The sequence below is a fragment of the Mobula hypostoma genome, chromosome 4, assembly GCF_963921235.1.
Source record: "Mobula hypostoma chromosome 4, sMobHyp1.1, whole genome shotgun sequence".
In the NCBI taxonomy this organism is placed as follows: Eukaryota; Metazoa; Chordata; class Chondrichthyes; order Myliobatiformes; family Myliobatidae; genus Mobula; species Mobula hypostoma.
This window is the reverse complement of record NC_086100.1, coordinates 137,261,237-137,278,596: the sequence shown is the minus strand read 5'-3', so window position 1 is coordinate 137,278,596 and position 17,360 is coordinate 137,261,237. Positions and strand designations below refer to the sequence as shown.

Sequence of the window (17,360 nt, the reverse complement as noted above, 5' to 3'; positions counted from 1 at the left end):
CATTACCATCATTGCAAGGAGGCCAATCTCATCATTTAACAAGCACATACCTTAGGTTTATGGTCAGCGTTTGCTCTTCTGACTTCAGCAAATCACCTATAGTAAACGTAGCAGAGCCCAGGAAGCTTCGCTGCAATATAGAGAAGAATGTCTTCATTAGCTTTAAAACCCATAAGCATGACGGCTTCAAAATATGACTTGGTTTAAAAAATAATGGAGGTGAAGAAGAAAATAGCAGGATAGATCCCCATCTCACAAAAATTGCCACATCAGTGACAGAGCTATCAATAACATGCAGCTTAATTTTCTTCATGACAGCAGAGTATCTATTTTCACTAAAGGCCATTGGCGAATCACTAAACAAGGAATAGAAATTTGACATTCTGTGTTGATGAGGAATCGAACTGAATTGAATTGACCTTATTTCTTACATCCTTCATATACATGAGGAGTAAAAATCTTTACATTACGTCTCCATCTAAATGTGCAATCATAGTAATTTATAATAACATAATAAATAGAACAGTCAATGTAACATAGAAATACACTCAAATCAGCATGAGTTCATCAGTCTGATGGCCTGGTGGAAAAAGCTGTCCCAGAGCCCGTTGGTCCTGGCTTTTATGCTGTGGTACTGTTCACGGATGGTAGCAGCTGGAATAGATTGTGAATGGGGTGACTCGGGTCCCCAATTATCCTTCGGGCCCTTTTTCCACACATGTCTTTGTAAATGGCCTGAATCATGGGAAGTTCACAACTACAGATGCGCTGGGCTGTCTGCACCACTCTCTGCAGAATCCTGCAATTAAGAGAAGTACAGTTCCCATATCAGGCAGTGATGCAGCCAGTCAGGATGCTCTCAGTTGTTCCCCTGTAGAAAATTCTTAGGATCTGGGGGCCCATCCCAAACTTCCTCAACCGTCTGAAGTGAAAGAGGTGCTGTTGTGCCTTTTTTACCTCACAGCTGGTGTGAAGCAGAAGTTAATATATGCATAGACAGCTAATAAGTTTAAATCAAAATTCATCTAACATTTAAAAAATTAACTTTTAAATCAACTTTCTCCACTGTCCTCCCATCATCCACATATGTTTCTTGCAGATGTTTTTTTCCCTTGCTGAGGTAGCTTTTCTTTTGAGGATAGTGCCTCCCACTGTCCATTGAGCCCAAGGCTACTGAACTGGCAATTCAGCTTGGTTAGCACCACATATTTGTACTCTGCCTCCATCTAACTAATGCATCTTAAATTGGAGTTATTCGATTGTGACCCAAATTGATCATTGTTCCTTAAGACCAGTTCCAATACTACCGTACAAACAAAGATGGCCTAACTCAACAGAGAATGAGTGTTTTACTTGGGATCTTTAAGGCCTCACTGCTGCAGATACCCACAGTCGACAGAATGCCACATTGGGCAAAAATATTCCAGCTCATATTAGTAAAACAAAATCTGTTCAGAAATTATCTTCCTCTGTCTGATATGCCTCTTGTATGTCAATAAAAGAATCACAATCACATTTGTGGAGACATACTGTCTACAGAGAAATGTTACTTGTGATGCAGTATAATTAAATAAATTAGTTGTGAGTTCAAACTTTCCATTGCTATATCAACATGCTTCAAACCATAGGTTGAGAGTCCGTCTGCCTTTGTAGAAGTTCAGGAACATGCAACCTATTGCTGTCATGTGCAGGAAATTGTACTTACTTTTTGAAATCAATACAATAAGACAATAACTTAGATACCTGTTTGCAAACAGAGTAATGAAGACAAACTTACAACCATTTAGGTTGTAGACCATTCATTATAATACTGTCGAGTATTAATGATCTTATGACCAACATCACCAAAAAGGCACATAATTACATTTGAAAACATGCTGCCTGAAACAAATTAGCTAGCGCTATGTTCCTGGGGCATAGCCAAGGCTTCATGGACCCTGTGGGCTGCTAGATGGAAATGGAACGAGGGGGGTAGAGTTAAGTAATTGGGACTTCAGGTACCAGCAATCATTGACCAGGAACTTGGAGCTTATAGGTTTGACAGCACAGTGACTGAGATTGGGACTTGGGGCATGGTATGGAGCTGGTGGGGAGGGGGTGTTCTTGGTGTCAAGTCTACAGGTTTCCCCGTTATCCGAAGGTAGAGCGTTCCTATGAAACGGTTCATAAGCCAGAATGTCGTTAAGTGAATAAACAATTACCATTTATTAATATGGGAAACGATTTTGAGTGTTCCCAGACCCAAAAAAAACCTACAGAATCATGCCAAATAACACATACAACCTAGAATAACAGTAACATATAGTAAAAGCAGGCATGATATGATAAATACACAGCCTATATAAAGTAGAAATAACTTTTCTGCACCACTGTCTAGTGCAGCGAAAATCTCGTGGAAGCGCTCTCGGCAGAAACACTTTCTCCAGTAACCTTTAAGCTATGAAGCTGTCAAATCATACCAAATAACACATAAAAAGACACAGCCTATATAAAGTAGAAAATATGTATGTACAGTGTAGTTTCACTTACCGGAATCGGGAAGACGCCAATAAATTGCAGTTTCGTCACAGTTAAACACTTGCTTATACAAATAACCACCTGACACAATGGGCAATCGCCTCTGATCTGGGCCGACATTTACGTGCCAGGCGGCACCTAATTAATTAGCTTGATTATTTCAGCTTTCTTCTTAAAGACGTGCTGGGTGCGTCCCGGCTACTGCTGCACCACTGCATTCTTTGCGGTAATGTATCGGTCCGCAGCCCGGAGGTTGGGGACCACTGCTTAAACTATGAAGCTGCCCTCGCCTCAGAAACCGATCAAACCACCCATGACTGCCTTTAAATTCCACTTTTGCAACACTTTTATCACCAGCGTCCAGTGCTTTCTGTTTCAGCTTATTAAAAAGACTGACTGATTTCTCCCTAAGTGTAAGAAAACAACGGAACACCACGCTTTGTACACCCATCAATCCACTCAAGCAATAGACTTTCCATTTTATCCATTATTGGATGCTGACTAAGAGAGACCACTTTGCTATGAGCAGAACCAACAGTAACATCGGCAGCTTTCAAAATTCTTTCTCTCTGCGTATAAATAGTGCGAATGGTGGACGCAGGCAAGTTCAACGCATGGACAATGTCCTTACTTCGTTCACCACGATCGAAACGCTTAATTTTGTCTTGTTTTACGCTAAGTATAACACCCTTACGAGCTCTTATAGGCTCTTCCAATTCCTTAGAACTCATCTTGCTAACGGAAGCACAAAATAAATCGAGATAAAGCATGTGTTTAAGCAATGCCGGCTAGAATTCAGTTCCCGGGGAGGAGCTTGGCTGTTCGGGCGTGTGCTGCCTTTTTTCGTAACAGTGAAAACACCTTCTGTTAGCAAAAACAGGTAACTAATGTAGGTCTTTTGTAACAGCGAGGTGTCGTAAAGCGAACGTTCGGAAAACGGGGGCCACCTGTAAATGCCATCAGACCTGGATACAAATCTAAACTAAGGTAATTCATTTACATTGGATTTATTTCCAGACTTGGGTTAATAAAACACAATTGATCTAGGAATGGCCATAGACTGTTGATTAACAATTTCTCTCAGAACAGCATGACTCAATTTCCCATGTGGAGCTCTTGACATCATTAGAGTACACCACCATAATGGATGCACCCTCATCAAGTTCGGTTTCCTCTGAAACACCTGTACAATAGCAATGCAAAACTGTTGCAGTCTGGAGGATATGGTCTGCCTCAAAGTATCAAAATATGAATAGTTTGCAAATAAACCATGACCTTTCTGGATGGACATAAAGTATATTATCCTGGATATTGTGTCCTATTAAGTTTTTTATATTTTTCAGTACAATAGGATCTATCATGTCTTCGTAAGTCACAAACTGTGTTGTTCCTTGTAAGTTTATCATTGCTTCAGAATGTCAACACAATACCTCCAGTCATGTTTAACTCTGGTACCAATCATAAGATTGAAGACAGATTACCACGCATGGCTTCCAGTACAAAGACCAAAAACTCAACAAAAAAAACAGTGAAAAGCATAGTGAATTTAATTTCTATCACGTTTAATGTTTTGCACAAAGCAGCAGCTCTTCAGATCGCAGTTTGCTTTCAACCGAATGCATAGGAACATAAATGAATTTATACAATGATGCGTGCAACAATCAAATAGAATTAATATATTTGTGCAAGTGTTTACCTATGTTCTGTAAATTTTATTATCATTGTACGTTCTAGTCTTAGATTCCTTCTTGCATGCTTACTCAAGATCGGATCTGTCTCTGAAAAATTAACTTACCCATTTCTCATGGATGCATTTATCACCTTCAGATTGGAATTTTCCAACATCTCTGCAAAAATCTCACTGCACCCCCTCTCCTTACACAAGCCCAGCTCATCATTCCAGCAGACTTAATCCAAAACCTTAATGTTTAATTCCTTATAAGAACAAGCTGTTACAGCAACCTTTACAGACCTGCATAAGATTTCACACTGTTATCCTTGGTCCACAAATGCCTCCATACTAACTCCTCCTGTCTGCACAGCAACTAAATAAAGATTCTCCACACCTCCGCTATGCCACTGTGAGAATGAGACCTGTGAAGCATCAACTAATAACCCTTTGTTTTTTTTTAAAGTTTTTGTTTACCGCGGTCCTTTTCCTGTCCACAGCCTCTATATATTTAACTTTGTGGCTGTAGTGTGAGTGGTAGAAGGCAGATTACTTACAGTGGAGGAAGACACGGGCAGAGATCAGATAGAACATAGGAACAGGTCCTTTGGCTCACAACGTTGTGCCAAATCAATTAAATTAATCTAATGGCTGTGAACTAATTTCTTCTGCTTTACAATGTCCATATCCTCTGATTTTACTCACATTCATGTGTCTATCTAAACATCTCTTTAAAGTCTATAGCATTTCTGCTTCCATCTCCAGCCCAGGCAGTACATTTCAGGCATCCACCACTCTCTATGTAAAAAATTTGCCCCTCACATCTCTTTTGAAATAAGCCCATCTCACCTTAAATGCTTACCCTCTGGTATTAAATATTTCAATCCTTGGAAAAATATATTGTCTATCTACTCAATCTATGCCTCTCATAATCTTATAAGCCTCTATTATATCTCCCTTCAGGCTTCGCCACTGTACAGAGAACAACCCAAGTTTGTTCAACCTCTCATGATAGCACATGCCCTCTAACCCAGGTAAATTCTGGTAATCCTCTTCTGCACCCTCTTCAAAGCCTCAACATCCTTCCTATAGTGGGGTGACCAGAACTGTATGCAATACTTCAGATGTGAACTAACTAGAGCTTTTTAAAACTGAAACATAGCTTCCTGACTTTTGAACGTAATGCCTCCACTAATAAAGACAAGCATGTTATACGCCTTCTTAATCAGCGATCAACTGTGTAGCCACTTTCAGAGAGCTATGAGTTTGTACCCCAAGATACTTCTGCTCATCAACACTGTTAAGGATCTTGCCCTTGACTTTTTGCACTTGACCTAGCTAGGAGCAACACTTCACATTTGGCCTGTTTAAACTCCATCTGCCATTGCTCAGCCCATATCTGCAGCTGATTTATCCTGTTGTATTCTTTGCCAGTCCTCTACATTATCCACAACACCACCAATCTTTGTACTATCTGCAAACTTACTAACCCACCCATCTACATTTCTATCCAGGTTATTTATATACACTTGTACATCACAAACAGCAGATGCCTCAGTACAGATCCCTACGGAACACCTTGAAACATGGACCTCCAGCTAGAATAAGTCCCTTCAACCACCACCCTCTGTCTTCTATGGGCAAGCCAGTTCTGTATCCAGATGGCCAATTTACCATCAACTCTATGCATCTTAATCTTCTGGATGAGCCTCCCATGATGGACCTTGTCAAACATTTTACCAAAATCCATGTAGACAATATCCACAGCTCTACCATCATCAATCACCCTCAGCAACACGTCAAAAAACTCAAGTTAGTAAGACATGATTTGCCCTGAGCTCTCCTAATTTCCAAATGCTTGTAAGTCCTATCCCTAAGAATTCTCTTCAATAACTTCACTACCGCTGATGTGAGACTCACCAGTCAGTAGTTTCCAAGATTATGCCTGGTTCCCTTCTTGAACAATGGAACAATATTAGCTACTCACTAATCCTCGGAGACTTTGTCTATAGCTAGGGAGGAGGACACAAAATCTCAGGCCTAGGTTATGTATTGACCTTAATGCTCTTCAAGACCCGAACACGACCTCCGACTTTACCTCAAAATGCCCAAGCATATCAAGTTGCGCAGCACTGATCCCACCATCCTTCACATCATTCTTCTTGGTAAATACTAATATAAAGTACTCATTAAGGACCTCACTCACATCCTCTGCATCCAAACAAATGTTGCCCCCCTTTACCTCTGAGTGGTCCTACCTTGTCCCTAGTTATCTTCTTGTTCTTGGTGTATGCATGGAATGCCTTGGGATTTATCTTAATCCTACTGACCAAGGACTTTCATGGCCCCTCCTGTCTTTCCTAATTCCCTTCTTAAGTTCTTTTCTAGCTTGATTATAATCAAGAACTTCATTTGACTCTAGCTTCCTAAACTTTACATACATTTCCTCTTTCTTCCTGGCTAAATTCATCATTTCTGTCACCATCCAAGGTTCTCTCACATTGCCATCCTTGTCCTTCCTTCTGACTGGAACATACCTGTCCTGTACTCTGTGCAGTTGGTCTTTAAATACCTTCCATTTGTCAGATGTGGACTTGCCCAAAAATAGCTGTTCCCAAATAACTCTTCCTAGTTCCTGACTAATGCTCTTATAATTTGCACTGCAAATGCTTTGAGAGGCTGGTCAAGGACTGCATCTGCAGCTTGCTACCACCCAAACTGGACTCCCTACAATTTGCTTGCCAACACAACCGATCAACAGACGACGCAATAGCCACTGCTCTACGTTGCGTCCTTCCACATCTGGAGAAGAAGGGTGCTTATGCTGTTGGACTACAGTTCAGCATTCAACACCATAATTCCCTCCAGGCTCGACAGTAAACTCAAAGAACTCAGCCTTGACCCTGCCTTGTGCAGCTGGATCCTGGACTTCCTGTCAGATCGCCGGGAGGTGGTAAGAGTGGGTTCCCTCACCTCCACCCCTTGGACTCTCAACACAGGAGCCCCTCAGGGCTGTGTACTAAGCCCTTCCTTTACTTCCTGTATACCCATGACTGTGTCGACACCCACAGTTCTAATCTGCTAATTAAATTGGCCAACGACACTACATTGATTGGCCTAATCTCAAACAATAACGAGGTGGTCTACAAGGAAGAACTCATCTCTCTAACACAGAGGTGTCAAGAAAACAACCTCTCCCTCAATGTTGCAAAAACAAAAGAGCTGGTTGTAGATTACAGGAGGAATGGAGACAGGCTAACCCTTATTGACATCAATGGATCTGGGGTTGCGAGAGTAAACAGCTTTAAGTTCCTTGGCATCCACATCACCAAGGATCTCACGTTTGTTTTTACACACCAGCTGTGTGGTGAAAAAGGCACAACAGCATCTCTTTCACCTCAGATGGTTGATGAAGTTTGGTATGGGCCCCCAAATCCTAAGAACTTTCTACAGGGCCACAATTGAGAGCATCCTGACTGGCTGCATCACTGCCTGGTATGGGAACTGTACCTCCCTCAACTGCAGGATTCTGCAGAGAGTGGTGAGGACAGCCCAGCGCATCTGTAGTTGTGAACTTCCCATGATTCAGGACATTTACAAGAACAGGTGTGTAAAAAGGGCCTGAAGGATCACTGGGGACCCGAGTCACCCCAACAACAAACTGTTCCAGCTGCTACCATCCGGAAGATGGTATTGCAGCATAAAAGCCAGGACCAATGGGCTCCGGGACAGCTTCTTTCCACCAGGCCATCAGACTGTTTAACTCACGCCGATTTGAATGTATTTCTATGTTACGTTGACTGTTCTCTTTATTATAAATTATTATAAATTACTATGATTGCACATAGCACATTTAGACGGAGACATAACAAAGATTTTTACTCCTCATGTATGTGAAGGATGTAAGAAATAAAGCCAATTCAATTCAATTCAATTAATACTTTCCTGCAAAGTTCATACTCATCCTTATCTATAGTTGTATTTAAAGTTAAAGAGTTGTGGTTAACGTTCTCCAACTGCTCACCCACTGAAAGGTCGGTCACCTGGCCAAGTTCAGTACCCGACACCAGGTCCATACAGCCCCTCCTCTTGTTGGACTATCTACATATTGATTTAGGAAACCCTCCTGGATGTACATAACAAATTTTGGCCCACCTAAGCCTCTTGCACTTAGAAGGTCCCAGTTTATGTTAGGGAAGTTGAAGACTGCATGCAACAACCCTATTGTTTTTACACCTTTCCTTCATCTGCCTGCATACCTGTTCCTCAATATCCTGGTAGCTACTGGGGTGAGGGGAGGCAATCTACAGTACAATCCCATCAGAGTGATTACACCTTTCCTATTTTTCAGTTCTACCCATACACAAGCGAGCCTTCCGTCGAGTCCCCTCTGAATGCAGCTGTGATGTTGTCCCTGATTAGTGGTGCAACTGCTCTCACCCCCACCTTTTACCTCCCTCGCTACCTTTTCTAAAACATCAAAACCCTGGGACATAAAGCACCCATTCTGGTCCCTGTCTCAACCAAGACTCTGTAATGGCCACAATGTCATTGTTCCATGTGTTGTTCCAAGCTCTAACTTCATCTTCTCTAGCAATAATACTCCTTGCATGAAAATACTCACTTCAAATTACCATCCCATCACATTTATTATTATGCTTCTGTTAGTTTTTTTTACTGGTCCTGACACCTACCTTCCTCTCCATCCCTCTACTTTCAAACCTGGTGCTTTGGTTCCCACCCACCCACATCAAACTAGTTTCAACCCTCCCAAGTGGCTAGCAAACCTCCCAGCTAGGATACTGGTTCCCATCCAGTATAGGCGAAAGCCGACCCTCTTGTACAGGTCACCCCACCCCAGAAAAGCTTCCAATGATCCATGAAGCTGAAACCCTTCCCCTTGCACCAACTGATCAACCACTCATTCATCTGTACTATCATCCTATTCCTGCCTTCTTGAGCATGTGGCTCTGGGAGTAATCCAGAGATTACTGCTTTGGAGGCCCTGCTTTTCAGCGTTTTTCATAAATCCCTATACTCACTGTGCATCTTTTCCCCTTTCTACTAATGTTGTTGATGCCAATGTGCACCAAGACCTCTGACTGCTCACTCTCCCTCTATGAGCAACTTAGACTCTGTCTCTCATAAATGTCATCTGTCATGGTGAGGATATTATCAAAGTTACAAAGGTGGAAACACAAAAGCCAGTCTGAAGAAGGACAGTCTATTCCTGCTACCCCCACTTCCCAGGGGGAAGCATCTCCTTCTGCATGAGGACAGGCTGTTGGACTGTCATGGCACTCTCAAAGAATGTTAATGACAGCAGCAGTCAGAGGAGTCACTGCAGCAGTCAGACATTGTGTTGTTATGGAAACTCAGGTACACCACGAGGCCTGATTTCAGGTTGGCTGCACATTGTTGCAATGGAATACACAGCTTACTTCACGTAGGAAAGACTGGGCTTTGGCTTTGCAAGAAACCTTCCCTATAAACCTTTCATAGTCCATGGTAGTGGTGGAATGGTGGTTAGCATAACACTTTACAGTACCAGCAACCAGGGTTCATTCCTGCCACTGTCTGTAAGAGTTTGTACATTCTCCCCGTGATCGCGTGGGTTTCCTTCAAGTGCTCTGGTTTCCTCCCACAGTCCAAAGACACACAGGTTGGTAGGTTAATTGGTCATTGTAAATTGTCCTGTGATTAGGCTGGGGTTAAATCAGGGGCTGCTGGGTGGCCTGGTTCAAAGGGCCAGGAGGGTCCTGTTACAAGAATCACCCCTTGTAATAATGATCAGTGAGGCACAGAGAATCTGTATTTACCAACAAGTAACTTTTATTATTTCAACTAAAAGCACGTGAGTTCACAAACTGTCTCTGTGTGCTCCCTACTAGAATTCCCTGACCCTCCATGAACAGTCAATGAAGAGAAAAGGATATTACCCAGAAAAAGGAGTCTGCGCTGGCCAGGCGTTCCTCGTGGTCCTGATCTCCACGTGTCCATGGGGTCCTCCTTATCCGCGATGGTTGGTCCCTGGCTGCTGGAGTGTTATCACCCTTGCGTATTTGGAGCTCCTGAGTCTTATACTGTTCCTCATCAATTGAACCATTGGATCTCCATCCCATTGGCTCAAGGTCACCTGACCTACCTGGGTCACCTTCTTACTGGTCATCGTACAGGGCTACAGCCAGCATTGTTTCATGGCTCTGCCCATCCCAGCCTTATGTATGTGTGTCTTTACACTCTGACTGGTCCAAACCAGTTAAATGAGGCAACCCACACAGAGTCTAACGAGATTTCCGATTGCAGGTCAGGCATTTTACATAACAAGTAGCTACTGCTCTGAGGCTACGTCCACACTAGACCGGATAAGTCCGTAACCGAAGCTTTTTCTCTTTGTTTTGACCCTCGGTCCACACTGAAACGGCATTTCCTCCCCCAAAAACAGAGCCTTTCTAAAACGCCCTCCAGAGTGTGTAAATTTGAAAACGCCAGTTGGGCAGAGTAATGTGGACGGGCAAATGGATATTTTTAAAAACACTGTCATGACGTGCCGGAACAGATGGCGGCAGTGTGGCATTTCATTGTTTTCTTGAACGTAACCCCCCACACAACCTAACAATTTCAGAACAGATGACAACGAGACTGAAGCCAGAAGAGTTAGAAATGTACTCACCAAATACTTTGACCCATAGCTTACTGAATAAATAAGTATTCTCACTTTGCCCTGTTTTCTGTCCTTGCTTGTATGAAGGTGCTTTACCTATTTATGCAAATACTTCTCTGACAATAGATGTGTAACAGCCTAATGTAACATTGTATGGAAATACAAGATAACACTGATGCAGACATGTTTTATACAATTAAGAATGTGCTTTATTAATGCAACAGAGTTAGTCAGTTTTTCAATGTTTGTCGTCAGCCGGGTTATACTGTCCGTGAACTCCCTGTCCGTTGTCTCCATACGCTCCAGTATTTGTTTTTTTAGTTCTAAGTCCTCCTGCACAAGAGCCAACAGCTATCTGTTGTTTGGCAATTTCCTTTCAAGTTTTTCTTGTCTGTAACTGCACAAACGTGCACTTTCACAGCAAGATTCAACACCAAACACATCGCTTGTTTTCTGTAAATGTGTCCTGCGCATGCCCAGTAGGAGGAGATTCGCCCAAATACCCGTTTCCATGTGGACAGAGATATTTTCAAAAACGCTTGGTGTGAACGCCTATCATTTTTACGTGAATCCGGCTTTTTCAAAATTATCTGGTCTAGTGTGGACGTAGCCTGAGAATAGTCTCAGGTTTACTGCTCTGATTAGATCGTCCCTTTACATAATAAATGGCTATTGGTTTGAGAATGGTCTCAGAGTTAGCAGATCATTACCCGAAGCTTCCTGTGTCCACATTCAGTTGCTCTGATTAGATTATCCAAGAGCAAGAAACTGTTCAGAGTCCACAGAATGGGGGAAACAAAGACAACTGGCTTGTCTGCTTCCCCTGTCCTTGATCAGACTGCAGTTTCTTCTGGCCAACAGTCTGTACCATGCTGTATCTAAAGAAATAAACGTTATGGACGGTTTTAATGCTGGATTTCCTTTCCTCCAGGCTTTTCATTCTGCTGTGCATTTACTTCCAGCTGTAGATTATTCCTTAAAAAGTCCTTATTTTAGTTCTCTGCAGTGCTATACACTATCACTGGAGCCCTTCCCCGCTTCGCACCCCCTCCCCAACGTAGTTGGCTATGAGTGTTGCATTCATACCAAACAATTGCCAAGCAAGAGCCACCTCCAACTTGGGATTCAATTGGCATCATTAAATCCCCTGCCACCAATTCATGGGTCATGGGATGTCGCCATTGACCAGAAACTATTCTGCTCAAACCACATAAATAATGATGCCTCAAGAGTTGGCCAATTTCTGAGGGTCCTCTGGCAAGTCCTGACTCCAAAAAAACTGTAAAGCACATGTTAGGAAAGTAAAGGGATACTTTCCCCTTCCCTGGAGAAGTGCAGATCTACAAAGAGTGAAAAGGTTAGACTCCACTGGGGAGAAAGCAGCTTAATTGACTGGCAGTCAAACCACCACCCTAAACTTTCATTCATTCTACCAGTTACATCATGTAGTTACAATGCATACCAGCAACAAGATGCATTGCAGTTACTTCCCTTGGCTACCGATATCCATAACCATAAACGTGCTTTGAAACACAACCACCTGCTTGTTTCCCTTTGAGAAAAATAATATTCTATGTTGGAAATAAATTGTGCTTCCCCACTGTCTAAATCCCAAGGTTACCTACCAACACTACTGTGGACATAACTTCAACAGAAGGATTTGTAAGTGTTCAAGAAGGTGACTTAATTATGGAGATACAAGAGACTGCAGAAGCCGCAATCTGAAGTGAAAAGAGCTACTATAGGAAGTAGGCAGGCTAGGCAGCATTTGTGGAGTGAAATAGACAGCTGGTGTTTCAGATCAAGACATTTCCACTGGACTGACTTAATTATGGATATGCAATTAATACTGCCCTTACCAGTCAGGCCAAATAAAATAAATGAAAAGACATTTTATTTTAAAAATTGCTCAGTCTTCTATATTCAAACATAAGCTTATGTAAATGGTTCTCATAAATTAATCCTCTAAAACCATTCTGCCATTGGGACATTCAAAGGCAATACTTCCAGTGCCTAAAACTAAATTCAGTCTGTGGCATCTTACAGCATAACTATTCCTCTATTAGAAATATTTTCTAAATGTTTCAAAGGAGCACATTTCTCAATAGAAAATAATCAACAACACTAACAGTGTCTATCTGCAACTGTCTCCTAACCAAATGGTATACACTGCAATGTATACCAGGAAAGAAAAGAGAGTCTGTCATTGAACAGAAAAGTAAATAGTTCACATCACTGACATAAGCCTCATCATATTAATGTAGCTATATATTATACGTGACATTTGCTGAACTCATACATTATTACTGTTTTGGTAGATTTTCTTTTGTTCAGGAAAATGTCAATATGCTATTGTCTTGCAGAAAAGGTAATCAAGTTCTTAATCTCATATTTGACAACATGAAGATTTCATTGTCACTACAAGTTTGTTATCTTTTGTTAGTTTTAATGAACTGTAGCAGCTACTGAATGCAAAACTCATGTGCCAATCAAAATAGCAGAATAAGAAGAGAAGAACTTTAGGAAACAGGAAAAAACCATCGTAACAAATTAATCTATCTTTTCAGTAGGAAAATTGTTGTCAGCAATGTTTACACAATACATGATTTGAAGTATTCAAATTGTCCAAAACACTTAATAAGGCAGCATTTAATATTACTGTATTTGATTTCTGTTGTCCAGGTTCTTTATAGCAGAGAAGCAATTCTGAAATAGATAACTTGGAATTCATATTCTGTTTAACCCCCCTTAAGCACCTCACACTTAATTTTGACCAGTCAGAGCTGCAGCAAAACCAAGTTTCTCTATGACATACTGACAGCTTTCTCAAGAAAACCTGGTCAAACATATAGAGAAAAAATAATTGTGTAGAAATGTTTCTCTGAACTACTGTGATGCAATTTCTGTGAAAATTAAAACTAATGAAGATCAGTGATTGCTGCAGAAGCTACAAATTTTGCTTGCGCCTGAAGGACTCCAACCAAGTCCAACAGTGCTCAGTGATGTGTATCCAAATGTCATGTGGCCTGGGAAGGCTAGCATTTATTCTCATCATTACCCCTGAACAGAGGGATTTGCTGGACCATTTAAAATGGCAGTTAGGAATGAAACATATAATGGAGGTTAGAATCAAACTGGGACCAGATGAGGTACAGATGGCACATTTTCTGCCATGAAGGATATTAGTGAACCAAAATGAACCTAACAGACAGCTTCTCTGTTTCCCTGACTTCCCTCAACAGACTTCAGGGAGTCTAATTCATGGATGAATATAAAAGAGACTGCGAATGCTGAAATTTTGAACCAAAAAAAACAGAATGCTGGAAGAGTCCAGAATCAATTATCATCTGTGGAGGCAAAAGAGATAAGTCAATATTTCTGGTCAAGACCCTATCCTGATGCCTTGACCAGAAATGTCAATTTTCACATTTCACCTCCACAGATGTTGATTGATACACTGAGTTCTCTCAGTGTTTTGCTTTTTGTTCTTGATTCCAGAATGTCTCCCCTGATCCAATTTACCTAGCTATCCCTCTGTTCCATCACCATGATGATAAACACACAACCCTTCCATGGTTGCATCTCTCATTTAACTCTCCCTATCTACCATCTGATTCTCCACCTGACGTACCTCAGCTAGATCATTCACCCTGTAACAACTCCCTCCCTGACAGCTAATGGACAATCATATTCCTGATTAACAACCCACACCCTGTATGACATTTGCACTTCCTAACTAACCCCACACGCATGACAACTAATATATCCCTATGAAATAACAGACTTCAACCAACATTTACATCCACTGACGACTGGACCCCTGACTAAATGACAATTATTTCCAGTAATGCAAACACTGAAACTTGACTGTCAATCTTCTCTAGCAACACACAGAAATGCTCAGCAGATCAGGCAGCATCTAAGCAGTTAACATTTCCAGCCGAGACCCTACATCCGGTAATTCCCTCCCCTTCCCTTCCTCGGTCCCTATGTCACTCTGCCCCCTCCCCCAGCTGCCTATTACCTCCCTCATGGTTTCGCCTCCTTCTACTACCCATTGTGTTTTCCACTATTCCTCCTTCACCTTTCCTGCCTATCACCTCCCTGCCTCCCTTCTCCCACCACTTTATCTTTCCCCTTACTGGCACCTACCAGCCTTCTCCTTCCCAACCTCCCCCCACCATCTTTATAGGGCCTCTGCCCCTTCCCCCTACAGTCCTGATGAAAGGTTCCGGCCCGAAATGTCGTCCGATCTTTTCCACGGATGCTGCCCGACCTGCTGAGTTCCTCCAGTGTGTTGTAAGTGTTGCTTTGACCCCAGTATCTGCAGATTATTTTGTGTTTACCCTTCTTCATGTCTGGAAAGGAAGTGTGAAGATGCCAGAATAAAAAGGTAGGGGTCAAGGAAGCAATTATAGCCCAAAGATGACAGGTGAAAGGTGAAGAACTGGAGAAGAAGGAATCTGATAGGAGAGGAGAGTGGACCATAAGAGAAATGGAAGAAGGAAGAACACCAGGAGGAGGTGACAGGCAGGTGAGGAGAAGGGGATAGGGGCCAGAGTGGTGAATAGAAGAGGGAGAAGGAGAAGGGGGAAAATCATTGGAGGAGAAATCCATATTCATACTATCAGATCAGAAGCTACCTAGATGGAATATGAGATGTTGTTCCTCCACCCTGAGAGTGGCCTCATCATGGCAAAAGAGGAGGCCATGGACTGACATCTCGTAACAGGAAAGGGGATAGGAATTAAAATGATTGGCCACCTGGAAACTCCACTTTTGGCGGATGGACTGGAGGTGTCAACATAGTGATCTCCCAATTGAAGGCAGGTCTCATTAGAGAAAGCCACCTAGGGAGCACCAGATACAATAGATGATCTTCACAGAAGATCAAATAGATCTGTTAGTCTTCTCTTTCAACCTGATTGATGATCATATCCCCAACTAGCAATTCTTGATTCAACACACATCCCTATCCACCCCATCCGTTCACTCAACGTTTGCTCAATACTTCTAGTTGCAAGCTTATTCACCTAGGGTTCAAAGCTCATCCTTCTCCCACACCCAACCTGACTGCCTTTTCACAAAGTTACCTATTCCAGATGGATGTATTTGCTCAGTTGGTAAGCGAAGGGGATAGGCAAAGATTGCAGAAGACCTTAGCATAATCTTCCAATTCTTCTTGGATGTAGAAGATATTGTAGAGGATAGAAACCCTGTTCAAAGGGACTTACAAATGTGCCAAGGAACCATCGGAATGTCAAATAACATCTGTGATGGGAAGCATTTAGAGAAATAATCATGGGGAGAAGTGAATAGACACTTGGAAATGTATGAATTAACAATCAGAGACTGCATGATTTTGGCTAGTCTGATTGAATATTTAGAGGAAATCAAGGGAAGGTTAATGAAAGGAAAGCAGCAGATATCGCCAAATTTGAAAATGTTCCATTTAAAAGACATGTTCACAAAATTGAGGCATGTGAAACAAAGAGGCCAGTTGCAGCACCTATAAGAAATTGGCTCAAGGACAGAAGGCACTCATGAAAAACAGTTCAGGCTGGTGAATGGTAACCGGTTCTGTTCAGTGTCAGGAACACTCCATTCATTGATAGACAGTAAGAACTTGGCTATTGATGTGCAGAAAAAAAATCAAAAATTGTAGATGATGTTAAATTTGGAGGCATCATAAACAGTAAAAAGGATCAAAATGGATCACAAGAGGACATAGATTATCTACCATAATGGGCATGCAAACACCAGATGAAATTTTAATACAATGAAATCTGATTTTATACATTCTAGCACAAAATCTCAATGTCACAGTTGTAAAGGATAGGTGAGAATAGAGATACCCAAATGTACATGTGGATACATCTTGGACAGAGGCAGGACATGCTGAAAGTGCATTTAATTGAGCATATGGAATTCTGGACTTCATAAATTATTGCATTAAGTAAAAAAAAACAGGAAGACTACGTAGAATCTTTAAAACTAAATTGAGTCCAAAATTGGATTATTGTGTCCAATTCTAGTATCATACGTTGGGAAGAATGTTGGAAGCTTTAGAGAGGATTTGTGAGAATGGTTACAAGAAGTGATTTCAGCCTTAAGATTACACTGCAAAAACTAGGGTTATTTTCTTTGGAGCAAAGAAGGGCAGGAGAAGTTTTGCTCAACGTGTACATGATCATGGTGGATTAGATTAACTAACATGAGGCAGATTTACACTACTGAATGGTTCAAGCAGCAGACCATAAATCAATGTGAAATCATAAGAAAAGGGTGAGATGCAAAGAAAAGTGGATGATGATCTATAATTCAAGGTAGAAACAAACCAATCCAGGGAATTGAAAACACTAGAGAAGGGTCATTCTGTTTGGGTCTCATTAATGCTACATATGCTCATACTCTTCCTTGGTAATGTGCAGTGTAGCACAATAATAAAAAAACAAGTATAGTTACCTACTCAGCCCGAGATTGTGCTTATGGCTGCCAATCTTGAAACTT

At 41.7% G+C, this 17,360-nt stretch overlaps 1 protein-coding gene across 4 annotated transcripts in view; it reads right to left on the bottom strand.

Moving 5' to 3' along the window:
• Window positions 1-17,360, bottom strand: part of inpp4b (inositol polyphosphate-4-phosphatase type II B) — an 805,146-nt gene that overhangs the window by 235,542 nt on the left and 552,244 nt on the right. For all 4 annotated transcript variants that reach the window (XM_063046598.1, XM_063046596.1, XM_063046599.1 and 1 more), the window contains one exon: window positions 51-130. In XM_063046598.1, coding sequence (XP_062902668.1) covers window positions 51-130 — 80 coding nt within the window. The remainder of the gene's footprint in view (window positions 1-50; window positions 131-17,360) is intronic.